The sequence below is a fragment of the Populus nigra genome, chromosome 3 (assembly GCF_951802175.1).
Source record: "Populus nigra chromosome 3, ddPopNigr1.1, whole genome shotgun sequence".
Lineage (NCBI taxonomy): Eukaryota > Viridiplantae > Streptophyta > Magnoliopsida > Malpighiales > Salicaceae > Populus > Populus nigra.
The window spans coordinates 10,473,499-10,489,130 of NC_084854.1; the positions used below are offsets into that span (position 1 = coordinate 10,473,499).

General features: G+C 30.4%; 1 protein-coding gene and 1 pseudogene across 1 annotated transcript; one reads left to right on the forward strand and one right to left on the reverse strand.

Annotated features, from left to right (window-relative positions):
* LOC133688501 (probable small nuclear ribonucleoprotein F) lies at nucleotides 1-3,621 on the reverse strand (annotated as a pseudogene).
* Nucleotides 3,622-13,384: 9,763 nt separating this feature from the next.
* Nucleotides 13,385-15,386, forward strand: LOC133687798 (auxin-responsive protein IAA33). Its single transcript, XM_062107125.1, has 2 exons — nucleotides 13,385-14,325; nucleotides 15,033-15,386. Exons 1-2 carry the CDS (start codon nucleotides 13,880-13,882, stop codon nucleotides 15,112-15,114), a joined length of 528 nt encoding a protein of 175 aa, XP_061963109.1. The 5' UTR covers nucleotides 13,385-13,879; the 3' UTR covers nucleotides 15,115-15,386.
* Nucleotides 15,387-15,632: the final 246 nt, after the last annotated feature.

Below are 15,632 nucleotides of genomic sequence, written 5' to 3' on the forward strand. Positions count from 1 at the left end.
TTGAAAGCAAACAGCACAACTCTGATTAAAATACATGTACAATATTAGCATATCCGAAATGAAAATCAAAACTATTGGAGTTCTCTATTAACTCAATGATTGAACATACATTAATGACCTCTTCTTAGTCTTGTTCTGCATCTTCTATCTCTTCATCCTCCGGAACTCCATGAAGGTAGAGAACATTGTTGCATCTGCAGATAACTTGCAAACAGATCCTGTAAATCTTCTCAAGGAATATGAAGCTTAATTCTAAAACACTTTCGCACGAAATAAAGCAATTTAAAAAATAATATTTTTAGAGGTTACGAGACATTTAGTACTCCTAAGTCCTAACTAAATGACCATCTCAAATTCTCAATAGCTGTTTGAAGAGTTAATGACATGCAAAAGCAACATACATTATAACATACAAATGCATTATAGAAACCAAAATTTAATGCACTATTTTGTTTGTGGTCATGACATATTGTCTGTAGCTCTCTTTTGCTTCATAATTATGCGCCACTTTGACTATAGGTGTCTGGAACTCTACCTGCACTTCTAACCTACAACCTATAGAAGAGCAACAAATACAAATATGCAGTGATGCATGTGTGTGATACACAAAAGGTTGCCTGTTTGGAGTAGACATTTTCAATGTAGAGATAAATGCATGCTTCATTGTTGTCTTTTATTACTATTTATATGCTTTATGGATGTATTAAATTGCATAAAATCTTCCAGAGTAGCCTTTAACATATTTCTTTTACAATTGCTGGAAGGGAAAAAAAAAACTCCACTTCTAGGTCTACACAACCATGAAATAAAAAGACTTTACAGTATCTGCATCTTATGTCCATCTTCCACCTCGTACTTTATTATAGACCAATACAAAGGAATCCAGCTCTGTTATAATCATTAACTGAAAGTAATTTTAGCTTTTGCTCGTAAATTTGGAAGCATGAAACATGGAAATAAATAGAAAAAAGGAGTTTGTAAACTAGTAGACCTCACTGAACATTGCAGATAGTACTCAAAGTTATAACACCACAAAACAACCACAACATGTTTGAACTTCCAGCATATTTGAGACCATAACGTAACAAAATATCACCAGTTCTGAGTTTAGTCCACCATACCTATGTGTTGTTGCGTATATTAATAATTACAAAGTCAAATCATTAAGAGCCATCTTAGGCTTAAGCATTTTTTCTCCCTGACACTGTTTCAGCTTCTATTCCCAGCTTTCTATTGGTTCCAAGCATCTAAATCAATCGATATTTCTCCCATTGTCTCAAGATTTTGGAAAAGATATTCCCTATACTTTCCATGTTCAACACACAAGTTTCAAAAAGAGGCTAAACCTTTGAAAGCTTTGAACCTAAAGAATGATATTACATGCTAAGGGTTCATTTAGTAGTAATGTTGCCTTTTCTATTGGTGTTAGGTACAGTTGAGGCAGGTAGAAGTGTATGGTAACATATGCTTCAGAAAGCCTTATGACAAAACTGATTCAAATGACAAAACAACAAAACTAGTAATCTAATCATTGACATGCAAATATTAGCATAATTTCTGAAAATCATTATTTTCTTTCATAAAGTATCAGCAAGAAGAACCAACAAAAGGTTTCATATGGAGCTTTACACTAGAAAAAACTTCAAAGGGCTTTTTGGGTATCAAACTCAATTGTCAGACAGGTTTGAGAGAATATTTAGGCTTAAAGTTCTTCTGAACACAATACAAAACAGCTCTAATTCAACAGTAGTATATTTAAAATAAAAACCTGCTGGTGTTACTAATTATACTTCGGTTACACGAGTAACTAGATTTTTAGGAGAGAAAGCTACTCCCATTTAGCATTTAGGCCTAGCCTAAGGAAGATATCTCACAACCATTCTTTCTAATCATGGTTTCAAAACTGGAACCCCTCTGTCCCTAGTTGCACAAATGATTTTAGAGAACTTTTTAATTTGACAACATCTGTTACCTCATAACTATCTCACAGCTGAATCCTGTCCTTCACCCATAAAGCTCGCAACATTACTTTGAAGGAAAAAAACCCTACCATAGATGCCACACTTCAAATGCATAGTGACATATAGATAGCATTCATCAAGTCTATTTAAACACACAAGATACTAGAAAAATAGAAACCTTAATTTCCTAAACGTTCTTGTAAGAATTAGACAAGCTCTTGGAACAAATTACCATGAGAACAAGTTCTAGGATCCCTCAAGGACAGGTCATGCTAATGAACACACACTCTCAGTCTTTAGTCTTCACAATTTTAGTGTCATGGTAAGCTTCAACTTTAAAGCATTTCTCTCTTTTGTTTGTAGTGCCATGATTCTTTTCCTCATGGGCATAAGCGCTAGCTTTCACAAGGACAAATCATGCTAATATCTGACCCTCTACCTTTTTTCTTAACAGCTTTAATCTCATGGTAAGCTTTACTTAAGAGTATTTCCCTCTTTTAGTTATAACACCAACATCTCCTTCTTCATGGGGATAAATTCTAACTCTTCATTGTTCTTCGTCTCAGGTCAAACATTTCAGTAAAGAAACAGTACTCTCATGATGGCGTGCAAGAGTTTACACAATTACTGCACACATCACTGTCATCAGAACCAAGTTTCTAAGGCCTCAATAATCAGCAATAGAGTTAAAACTTATCTCTTCCCAACTTTTAAAGCAGGTTACTACTCTATCATTCTAGTCTATAGATGAATGGTAAATGTGCAATCTTAGCTTAGCATGTTTGATATTAACCATAAAAAAAGAGAGACAAATATAAAAATCTTAACAGCGGAGCAAATATCCTACTTCTTTAACAAGTCAACAACGTCACAAAAGGCTTTACCCAATTATTGAGGAAATGGAGATACATAATTTTTTTATTTTTTTTTAAGATACAATCAGTTAAAGACCAAAGAGCTTTACTTGTACCCATTGTCCTTGAAACTTAAAGGAGCTTTGCGGTTCTCTTTGAGCTTAGTTTTCATGCCAAAAAACACATATACCAATAACATATAAACTTATGAATAAACTCTTGGTTTAAGTTACCTGATCAAAATCTCACCCAAATTTCCAGTGAACTGTCCATCGATATACTCTTCAGTATTTCCCGGCTGCAAATCACATTCCATTAAGAGTACAAAGCTCAGTAACAAAATCTGAAATTGCAAAAGGGATTCCTACAACCCAAAATAACTTAACATAAAGAATTAAAATTTAATTTGAAAAAAAAAACATGCTTGTTCAAAAGTAAGATAAGAAATTGAAAGGAAAGGCGGTACCTGGAGGTTCATGTATGAATCAACAGAAGCAAGAAAACCTGAAAGACAGACCAAGCAACCAATCAAAAGCATAAGGAGAAAAGGAGAGTAAGATATAAAAGGGAAACTAAAAAGAGGAACAAAGTTTATACCTTTGTATCCCATTCGCCATTTAAGCTTTGACAATAACAATCTTTCCAGTCAAATTGTTCAAAAAGGGCTTAGGTTTAACTGGTACAGTCTGCATGCAAACATCCAGAGACAGCAACCATCAACTATTACATTACATACGCTAAACTTTCAAAGCCATAATAATAATAATTAACGCAAGAACAAGAGCAAAGGGAACAGAGAGCAGAGAGAACTCACGGCCATGACGAAGGAAGAAGAAAGTCGAGTGTCAAGGGCTTGTTGATTTTGGGTCCAATTTTAATGACTCAAAACCCAAGGGCTTTTTCCCTATCTTTATGGAGTCGGGATATGGCCTATGTGGGCTGTCATGGCCCAAATAACTAGGGAATTAATTAGTCGTCAAGGTACTTTGACTACATTTGGGTCGCAAAATCGGTCGCAAATCTTTTAAAATAAATAAATTATATTTTGGTTGCAAGAAATTATAATATCATAATTATTATCATTCTTAAATATGAGAATTATTAATAATTTAAAATAGTAATCACCGTCATAATTTCAAATAATTGCTAGAAGTATTAATTATCACCATTGATTTAACAACCCTATCATCTTTAATTTAAATAATGAAACAAGACTTTAAATCAAATTGTTAGTCAATTTAATGAGAAACTTAATTGATAATGGGGTAAAGATTAAGATTAGAGGTGATGTGTTAAAATAAAAATGAAAGAGGTAAGAAATTAGATAGAAGGGTATAGAGGAAAGAAAATAGAAATTTGGTGTCAATTTGAAAAAGCTGAAATTTGCAACCGCTTGATTTGGGAATGCAGATCCTTAGTAATTTGAAAAAGAGAAGGGAAAATTAGTAATTTTATATTCTAACAATTAACACTTATCTTCTTGTTTTTTTAGTTTAACATGGATATCTAAGTAAGTTTACACGCACCTCAACTAATACCATAGGCCCTGAAGTTAATGATCATGTAAAACTCCAGTGACCATCATATAAGCAACCACATGGCTTAAACTTGAGATCATAGAAAGAACAAAGCTTTTAATCCCAAGTTTTTATCACTGAACCACCACCTAGATAATTAATTCACACTTATCTTATTTGACCTCCAAGTTGTACTACATAAAAATGAAATGAAAATAAATAAATAAATGTTTGCCCGACTAAGCTCAGCGTTTCATCTTTTAAAACTAATCTAAGCGATAAAATGGCTAAAAGAACTGTGGCCAATCGTACCTTAATTAACACTCACAAATTCAAGAAATTTCTCAATAAATGAGTAGTGCCGTTTCCATCTACTATTAAGACTGTTGGAAAGCAACCACATAACCCACTAATAAAAATTTAGGGATAAAACATTTATTTTTTTATAGTTTTAAGTTTAAACCATATGATTTTTAATATAATTATACTAAAAATTTATATAATTATTAATTTTATAGCCTATAAAAATAATTAAAGTGTGCATAAGGTCATAAGTTAGTCCGCAACTTTTGTTGGAAAGCTTGAAGGAAAAAAATAAAATAAAAGGAAAAGGTAATTAAAAATAAAATCATATATAAATAAAAATATATCTTCACGTAGCAGGTTAATAATAGCTTACACTCCAGAATACAATAACTGAGCATGACACCAACAGACACCCGAAATATATATATATATATATATATATATATATATATATATATATATATATATATATATTGTAAAATAATATATTAGAAAGGTAGAGATAGAAACTTTGTTTATTCCTTTTGTATTACTCTATGGAGCATCAAGGAAAAAAAAAAGGGTAATAAATAATAGTTTTATTCTTGTATAAACTTCTTTGACCGAAAATTAAGAAATTGGAAATTTAAGATTCGAATTGAATTATATTTAATAAAATTCCAACAAATAATATATAGATTCTAGTTTCACAAACATATATGGAAATTGTCGAAACTGGAAAACAATATAACAATAATAATAATAATAATAATAATAATAGAATGCTCGAAACCGTGGAAGTGATGTGAAAAGGACACGAGTAGTTCGGGGAAAATGTATATAGAAACAGAAAAATACTAGCAGTAGACTTAAAATTTAATTTCCAATTAATTAAATATTAAAAAATAAAATTAAAATTTTTTAATTATAAATAAATTAAAAAACATAGTAATTAAAAGAATAATAAAGATCAAAATTGAAACACAAAATAAATCTTATTTTTAATTGAAGGGTGAAATTGAAAAAAAAATCAATTTAACAAAATAAACTAAAAAAAATAAAAAGAATGAGAATTAAAATTAAAATAAGAAATATAAATAAATTTTTTATTGAAATGTGAAATTAAAAAAAATAAATTTAACAAAAAAAAATAATAATTAAAAGAATAAGGATCAAATTGAAAAAAAAACCTTTCAGATTGATATTGAATAATAAAATTAAAAATAAACCAAAGTTTTATAAAAAAATCAAGAACAAAAATAAAAAAATTAAAAGAATAAGGATCAAAGTAAAAATCCTTATAAATCAAAGGACAACTATGAATTTTACATAATTAGCGTAAATTTCAAGGGGAAGAGAAAGAGAAGAAGAGAGAAAAAAAACAAAAGTACTATCTATAATAAACTGTGCCACCACTAATTACACGCGCTACCTCAAAAGGAATAGTATATAACGACACTTTCAATGACATGATAAAAAAGGAATTTTGGTTGTTGTGAGGCATAGCTTGAATCAACAATTTTTTTTTATTTAATCAAATACTAAATTACCTATAAAATGAGCTAATAAAAACAAATTTTTTCTCTTGTCAAAAGATAAAAAAATCTCACTAACACCTATTTTAGATTTTTTGCTTTAATTTAAAAGTATATTGGTCATTTCACCATGCTCATATATATATGATCAAATACTAAATTTTTCATCATCTGACCTAATAATCATAAAAAAGCATTATAAAATACAAAAATACCCTTCAATGTTGGTTTTTATTTTTATACTTTGAATGATATTTTAGTAGTTTCATTTTGCTTTTGAAATGAAAAAGAACTTATCAGTCACTAATCAATTTGATAATGACTAATAGATCTTATAAAAAAATTCAAAACTTCTAAAAGTTAGCTTTAATTTTTTTTTAGTGGGATGGGTAAAACCGTGAGAACATTGTTCTTGACGCCAATTTTATTTTTTTTGCTTTTAAGAGTATTATAGATGTTTTTATTGTGCCTTTAAAATAACAAAAAATTAATTATTTTTAATAATAATATAAACCTTATAAAAAGATTTCAAAGCTCTCGGTAGCAAGTATTAAGTTTTTCAATGGGAATAGGAAAACCATGAAAACATTGTTCTATGAGCTCACAGACTCTCTGTCGAACAATGTTTCCACTCACTGTGGAGTGTTGAAACTCCTCTGTTAGCTTTTATTATAAGATCGTAAATATAAAATTTAATCCAACTAAACCTTGAGCAGACTGCTGAAAGATAATAAATGTATCATGTATGGCAATTGCTTTGTTTGAGCTATTATTATTATTATTATTATTATTATTATTAACTCGTTTATACCTATCCCAACTAATCTAATAATTGCAAGCTAGGTTCTCGGTTTTTTCTTTTTTCATTTAAGACCGCATTTTTTAGACGTTCAGTTGTTATATTACAAAATTATAATTATATAAAAAACTAGGCCAAAGGGAGTTTTTACTATTCAATATCCACTCTAGACTCTCTCAAAATCATCATAAATTAGAATAATTAATTATTTAAAAATTTAATTTGATCTTTAATTTTTTTTTTTACATAATCAACCTTTTTGAACACAAATTAATATCCAATTATGTATGTATGTATGTATATATATATATATACACACATAAAAGATTGAATTAAAAAACAAAAGATCAAAACTTCGAATCTCATGCAAAAGATTTACTCCCCCTCCATCTCATACAAAAGATTTAATTTGATCTTTAATTTTTTTTTTGCATAATCAACTTTTTTTAACACAAATTAATATCCAATTATATATATATATATATATATATATATATATATATATATATATATATAAAAGATTGAATTAAAAAGCAAAAGTTCAAAACTTCGAAACTCATACAAAAGATTTACTCCCCCCTCCCCTCCAATTTTTTTTTTCAATTAATAGATAACCAGTCCTGTTAATTTTCAAAAATTCAATTTTGGTACAAAAATTATTTTTTTATTTTTCAATTCTTTTTTATGAGAAGAGAGAGAGACTTACCAGATTCTACAGTAGAGATATAAAATCACTTTTTACACCTATTCGACCATCAAAATTGATGATTTTAATATTAATGAGTTTTTTTTGATTAAAAAAAATTTCACCCAAGTGTTTTCCTTTCTTTATCCTTGCCTGATGAGGTAGATTTGATCATGGGGACATTTGCGGGTCTAGGTTGATTTCAAGTTTTAACTTGTTTTTTTTAGATTGTTTGAAGCCATAAATATGTTTATTAAGGTATTTATTGTGTTTTCTTAGTTTTTTAGGTTAAAAATAGGTTTTTTAGCAAAAAAACCGAAGTCTTGTTTTTCTTGCAATCTATTGTTAGATTTGCAAACAATAGGTGATGCATTACTGCTTATTTTTTTTTTAAAAAAAAACAGACAACAAATCATCCACCTCTTAAAAAAATAAAAGAATAAAACCATGACCAAATGTGCGAGTTGCAGTGGAAGATCCATGTTCTAGGCATGTTGAGCCACTAGGAATGCTGGATCATCAAGCCCACACGTCAGAGCTCATTTTTGCTTTTTTTTTTTTACATTTTTAATTTTGTAAATCACTTGAGTCCATAACCCGGAGTGTAGATTTGATAAGTTAATCCACAACATTTGGATCAATCTTGTATTTTATTTTCTGATTTTTTAAAAAATTATTTGATTGAATTTTTTTAAGCATTTATTTTATTCTGAATTTGTCTTCATGATGTATATTTTTTTTTCTTTGGAATTGATTTTTTCAGATTTTATCAACATGGTTAAGTCATGAAATTCAAGTAGATCAAATATATTGTCTTCTCATTTTCTTTTTATAAAAACATATCATGCTGAAATTTCTTTAAGCTTTTATTTTATTTAAATTGGTCTTCATGATATATTTTGCTTTTTTTTAGGATTAATTGGTTTCAATTTACTTTTTATATGGTTTTTTATTATCTTGATTTTTTTTAAAAAATTCAATCCACATTATTATCGGTCACCAGTTTATCATGTTATATGACATTGAAAAAAAATATCTTGTAATCTTCATATTATTTTATGTTTTATTTTTAAATGATCCGACTAGTGACAAAAAGGGTCAAAGAACTAGTCTTATCTATATTGAAATTAGAGATTCATAAGAGTTTTATTTCTTATGGTTTAGTATGAGACTAGTTTATTGACCATGTTCTCGTTGCGGCTTGGGTCAAAAAAATTTTAACGTAACAAAATAATATCTAGATTGTCGGAAACTTTTAAGAATTGTCATGAAACTCGGTAAAATGATTCAAACTTTAAAAATTCTGACCCATCTATTTGCTAAGCCTGAATTGTTTATCAAATCATGTGGGAATTGCCTTACGTGATCTTTCTCTTTTGATAGGTTTAAAAAAAATAATCAAATCAATAATGAATGATTAAATTAAATAAAAATCCTATCTTAAAGGATATAATTATAAAAAACCATTAGATTAAAAAAAAAGGCTAAAAAAACTTTTATTATATTATAAAAAATACAAACAATTATTTATGATTAAGTTAATACTGAAAGATAAAATTAAATAAAAAACCATATGAAAGGATAGAATTAAAAATCTAAAAAAAATAAAAACCTCTAATTAAAAGATAAAATAAAAAAATAAAAAAACTCAAATTACCAATTAAATAAGCCATGTGCTTGTGTAAAATAGCCTAAGAGCTTGGGCTTGAAGGAGAAACACGTGACTGAACTATTTTTTATTTTTATTTTTATTTTTTTTCTTTCTTCTTTGAAATGAAAAATCATAGACGATATGTCGTCTATGAAATGCGATAAACTTTGCTTTCATTGCGAAGGGAACACGCGACCTCAGCTTCTCCCATGCTTTAACTACTGCTGAGCTACGACATGATATTGATAACAAAATGATTAAGAAAATATATTAATTTTTTTTGAATTGTTCATATCATTAATTTTGCTTCTATTGCGACACGCGACCTCAGCATCTCCCACACATCTTCTAACTATTGAACTACGATATGTTGTTGGTAACAAGATGATTAAAAAATATATTAATCATGTTTACATATTATTTATATGAAAAGTGAAACCAACTCTCAGATAATGTTTGGGAACAGGGTTTAATCTATGTTTTTAAAAAATTTGATTTTTATTTTTTGCTAAAATATAATATAGTTTATACGTTTTGGATCGTTTTGATGTGCTGATATCAAAAATGATTTTTAAAAAATAAAAAAACATCATTGGCATGCATTTTAGCACGAAAAGTTATTTGAAAAGCATCCGCAACCATACTGCCAAACAAGCTCTAAATTCTAAACTTTTTTTAGCTGTTTGTATAATTTAAACGTTGGTGCTCAAGGATGAAGAATTTTTTTTTTAACCATTTGACTCCTTCCCTCGTATTACTCTAATTATAGTTAGTTATGTACCTCGTGCTATACTGCACTGCAGATTAATTTTTTATTTTTATAAAAAATATTAAAAAAATTTGTGATTCAAGAATGCTTGGTCTGGTTGCAATACTGGACCTAAAAGTATTGAGTTTGATTTCAATACCATACCCAACCACAATGATAGCATGGTCACTAAAGTAGTCTCATACTAAACCATAAGAAACAAAACTCTTATGAATCACTGATCTCAATATAAATAATACTAGTCTTTTGACCCGCCTTGTCACTAGAAATACCAAATTAATCCTAAAAAAATACCAAAACAAAATATATCATGAAAACCAATTTAAATAAAATAAAAGCTTAAAGAAATTTGAGCATCATATCTAAAAATATTTTTTTAAAAAATAAGACGACAATATATTTGATCGACCCGAATTTCACAGCTTAATCATGTTGATAAAATTTGAAAAATCAATTCCAAAGAAGAAAAATAAAATATACATCATGAAGACAAATTCAAAATAAAACAAATGCTAACAAAATTTCAATCATATTTTTTTAAAATTAGAAAATCAAATATTGGATCGATCCAGATGTTATGGATTTAACTCGTCAAACCTATAACCCGAGTTATGAACTTAAGTGGGTTTACTGGTTTTTTGTATTAGATTTTTTTACCTCAATATAAAATTAAAAATTAAAATTAAAAAAGCAAAAATGAGCCAAGACGTGTGGGCCTAATGGCCCCGTTGATTTATAAAAATAATAATTATATTTATAACACAAATAATTATATTTTTAATATGAATACTTTGATTTATAAGAAAAATAATAATATTTATAGCACAAATAATTATATTAAGAAATCAAAGACCCAATAACGTTGGGTCTTGACAAATAACCTAAGAGAATCAGGTCCTGACGTAGGACCCAAGCGAAATGGGTCCTGATGTCGGACTCAACAAAATTGGGTCCAGACACAGGACCCAAGGCTAATTGGTTCTGCGTCTGGAGCACCCAAAAGAATTATAATAATAATAATAATAATAATATTTATAACACAAATAATTTTATTTTTGAGATGAATACTTTGAATTATAAGAAAAATAATAATATTTATAATATAAATAATTATATTAATAAACCCAAGACCCAAGAACCTTGGGTTCTGACAAAGAATCCAAGAGGATTGGATCCTGATGCAGGACCTGAGAGACCCGAGTCTTGCCGCAAAATCCAAGCAAAATGGGTCCTGGCGCAGGACCCAAGACAATTGGCTCCGACCCAGGACCCAAGAGACTTGGGTCCTGATGAGGACTCAAGCGAAATGGATCTTGACGCAGGACCCAAGGCCAATTGGTTCTGCATCTGGAGCACTCAAGAGAATTATAATAAAAATAATAATATTTATAGCACAAATAATAATATTTTTATATTAATACTTTGAATTATAATAAAAATAATTATATTGTTGATATGAATACTTTGAATTATAATAAAAATAATAATATTTCAAACATAAATTATAATATTTTTGATATGAATACTTTGAGTTTTGAGTTATAATAAAAATTGTAATATATATAACATAAATAATTTTATTTTTGAGATGAATACTTTGAATTATAAGAAAAATAATTATATTTATAACACAAATAATTATATTAATAAACCCAAGACTTAAGAACCTTGGATCCTGACAAAGGACCTAAGAGGATTGGGTCTCGATGCAGGACCCAAGGACTCATGAGTAGTGGGTCTTAATAGAGGATCCAAGACCAAGGCGTCCTAAGCGAGTTTGCAGCCATGCGCGCCGGTCTGGCCCCAGCGCCTAGGGCAGCCCCAACATCATATGTCTACAGCCCCACTTGGCTCCCGGGCGCCCAGGGCTTGCTAACCCCAATGCCAGGTGTATGCAGTTCGGCGTCTGCAGCGCAACCTTATCAAAACTAGAGCCTATTATTTTTTCCTCAACTATCCCTTCAATGCCATATGCATCCTTGTGAAAAGACAACCCCACCCTCCCTTTATAGTCTTTCCAACTCTCTATGACAAGGGCAGCTCTGCTATTATATTGCTCCAATCCACGGTACTTCATATATATATAAATAGTAACAAGAGTATTGAACCCTTTTAGTATATTATATATATAACTTACTCTTAGAATATAAACTGTACATGTCCTTGCTTGTATCTCTACATCTTACTTAACTTAGTTAACATGTATGTTTTATTGAGAGAATATAGTGTAATGTATGAAATAGATTAGTCTCGTTTTTTTTTAGTATATATAGAATAAATAGGTTGATTAAGTTTGAAACCCTTAATAACAGTTATATTTGACGAAATCTATGCTCATGAACTTATTAGCACATAGAATTCATATGTTATGATGAGCATATGTTCCAAATTAATGTATTATACATTATCGTTACAACCAATTCTTTTTAGATCTTGGTCAATAAATTGGAAAAAAAATGTTGGATTTTTAAGATAGATCACCTTCATATATATATATATATTTGCTTTCAGAGATAATTTTAACTAATTTATATGCTGATCAAGATTAAATTTTTATTCAAATGATTAAAAAAAAAGGGCATCGTTATGCATTCAAGAAATAAAATAATAATAACAATAACAATAAATAAATAAATGTCCTTAATTACCCAACATAACCCTTGTGGTTTCCTTTTAGCACTATTTATTTATGTATATGTTTTATATAATAAAAATAAATCATGTTTCACGGCAAAGCCAACGGGGAGTAAATGTGCTGAGCCTTGGACATTTCCGAAAGAGATGGTAAAGGGCAAGAGTTGTGATCTTTACAAGGCCCCTTGGCCCCCCTTCTTCAGGCAACCACTTAAATGACCAAAACAACCCTAGCCAACAAAATTCTATATTTCCTCTGCTTGAGTAAGGTTAGGATTTCCCCTGCCTTCACGGGGACACATTAATTAATCTTAATAGAAATAGGGTGAGATCTAGTGGCCAGAGAGAAGTATAATTTGGAGTTCCCGACCGCCTGAGAGTCAAAAAGAAGCGATGCGTTCGCCGACCGCAACGCGGTCGTTTATGCAGCCCATGCATTTCAATTTACAAGACACATTTCTTATTATTTATTTACTAAAATATTGCTTCTTAATCTATATATGTATTTATATATTCCTCATGAATTGCACTGCGCCTTTTGAGCTCGCTTTTTCTTCACGCTTTTAATCACCATCCCAATAAATATGATTTTATATTATATTTATAAGAGTAGATTTTCAATATGCCAGTTGGCACTATTATATACAACGCAACGTCCTCATAGAAAAGACAGGGCTGAGAGCTCAGGCGTCACTGGGTAGTCAAGTGCAGAACTAGGAGATGCAAGGGGAGAATAAAAGAGTTATAGATTCATACTTCACATGAAGATGACATTGATTGGTTTGAAAATGGAAAAGAAAAAGAAAACCTCTTTCAGACACCTACCTGACCTTCCCGATGCTTGAACTCTCCCTCCCTCCCTCCCTCTCTCTCATTCATTTTATATATATATATATTCTCACCAAAAACCTAACAAATACATACAATTCAAACTCACAGAGTCACCCCATTGCCCTATCAGGAGGTTCACACCTCTCTATCTCTCAACCTCTCCTGCATAGACACCAAACTCTTTTCAGTCTACTTATTACTACTAATTAACACACGCCCGCACTCACTCTGCCTCCTACACAAATCCCACCAAGGACCACACCCTTTTCAGTTTGTTAGCTACTTCTCTTTCAAAAGATCACAGACACTTTTCCATAACCCCCCAACCCAAAAGAGATATCAAGCAAGTGAGAAAAAAATGAACATGAACGGTTTTGAATCTCAACAAAGACAAGAACCCTTGAAAAGAAGATGGCAAGAGATTACAAGTGTCCCAAACATGAGCCAGTTCCCTAGGCCAACTTCTTCTTTACCCAAATTCATGACTAAGCCTATAACCTTTCCTGGCTTTGAAGACGATGATCTTGTTTCTACCATGATCCCTCCGGTGACAGTTGTTCTCGAGGGCCGTTCGATCTGCCAGAGAATTAGCCTTCATAAGCATGCAAGCTATCATAGCCTTGCGAAGGCTCTAAGGCAGATGTTTGTTGACGGAGGCAGCGATTCCGGAGGGTCGACCGCATCATCAGCATCAGAGAGTGTCAGTGATCATGATCTTGATCTCACAAATGCTGTTCCTGGTCATCTCATCGCCTATGAAGACATTGAAAGTGATCTCCTTCTTGCTGGTGACCTTAACTGGAAGTACGTATACGTTATCATTTTGACTAATTATATTGCCACGTTTTAATGTCATTGACTAAATGTACATGTCCTTTAACCAGGACTCCATATATAAATGGTTTTTATTTTTTATTTTTTATTATGAAACTCTATTTCTTTCAGCAGAAAGCAATCCTATTAAAAAAAAAAAAACTTACTTATAGTGGTATAGTTTCTTATCGCCTCATCAGTTATATGGGTCTTGTATATTTACGTACAGAGATGGATCTGATTAATATGATTATTTTAACTACACAAATTTATTGATATAACAATCAACACATCAACATATAGATCGTTATCATTGATATATATATATATATATATATATATATATATATATATATATAGCTTGATTATGCTGATGTTGATGGATCTATTAATATATTTATATTGACTATCACACCAATGAATATATTGATATATATATAATAGTCAATATATGATAAATCGATAAATATATATTTATTTTAATATGTTAATGACCACATTAGTATATCTAAGAACACGTACGGGCCCACTTCATGTTCCGTAATGAAATTGTAGCATCGCAAACCCATAACCTATAGAGATCTTTTTTTTCTTTCTTTCTTTTTCGCTCGATAAATTATTGGTTATGCCTGTATTGTAAATGGTTATGCTACACTATTGCTTGCTCTTAATTTGTCACTCTGGGTGTGAATATATAGAGACTTTGTGCGTGTGGCGAAGAGGATTAGGATACTGCCAGCGAAGGGCAATTCAAGGAAGAGAACAGGAGGGGCGGCCTAGGGGCTGGGTTGCTATATATGGTCTGGCTGTGTGATGATTGTATTGATCAAGATGTAAGAAGTCAAGGAGGTTATACAGTTTAATATTTTAAAAACGCAGGGTTTATGACTTTGCTATGGAAAATATGTCGCCTAGCTAGCTAGATCTCTTGGGAAGGACGACCTCGTTTCCTTCTTTGAATAAAAGAACTCTGATATCCCAAATTCGGTTGTTCACGGATGTTGTTTTATTTCTAGCAGCTCTAATGTATGTGGCCCATGCATTTGCCCTTATTTCTTGCCTCGCTCTGTTCATTAGAAAAGGTCAAACTTACCTTCCTAATCTCTTTGTTTTTTTATAGTAACTTACCTTCCTAGACTGTCTAGTGAGGAACGAGCACATGTACGCACCATACCCAGGTGAATCATAACAGTATCAAATCATTTCATTTATAGATTTAGTTTTCATGTCAGTATATCTTTAGCTAAATTTAGTTAATTAATAGAAGAAGACACTGTTTTCTTTTTATTGCTTTCAAT

Coding starts and splice junctions, on each gene's coding strand:
- LOC133687798 (XM_062107125.1), top strand. CDS start 13,880: ATGAACATGAACGGTTTTGAATCTCAACAAAGACAAGAACCCTTGAAA. Junction 14,326..15,032: donor GCTGGTGACCTTAACTGGAA/GTACGTATACGT, acceptor GTGAATATATAG/AGACTTTGTGCGTGTGGCGA.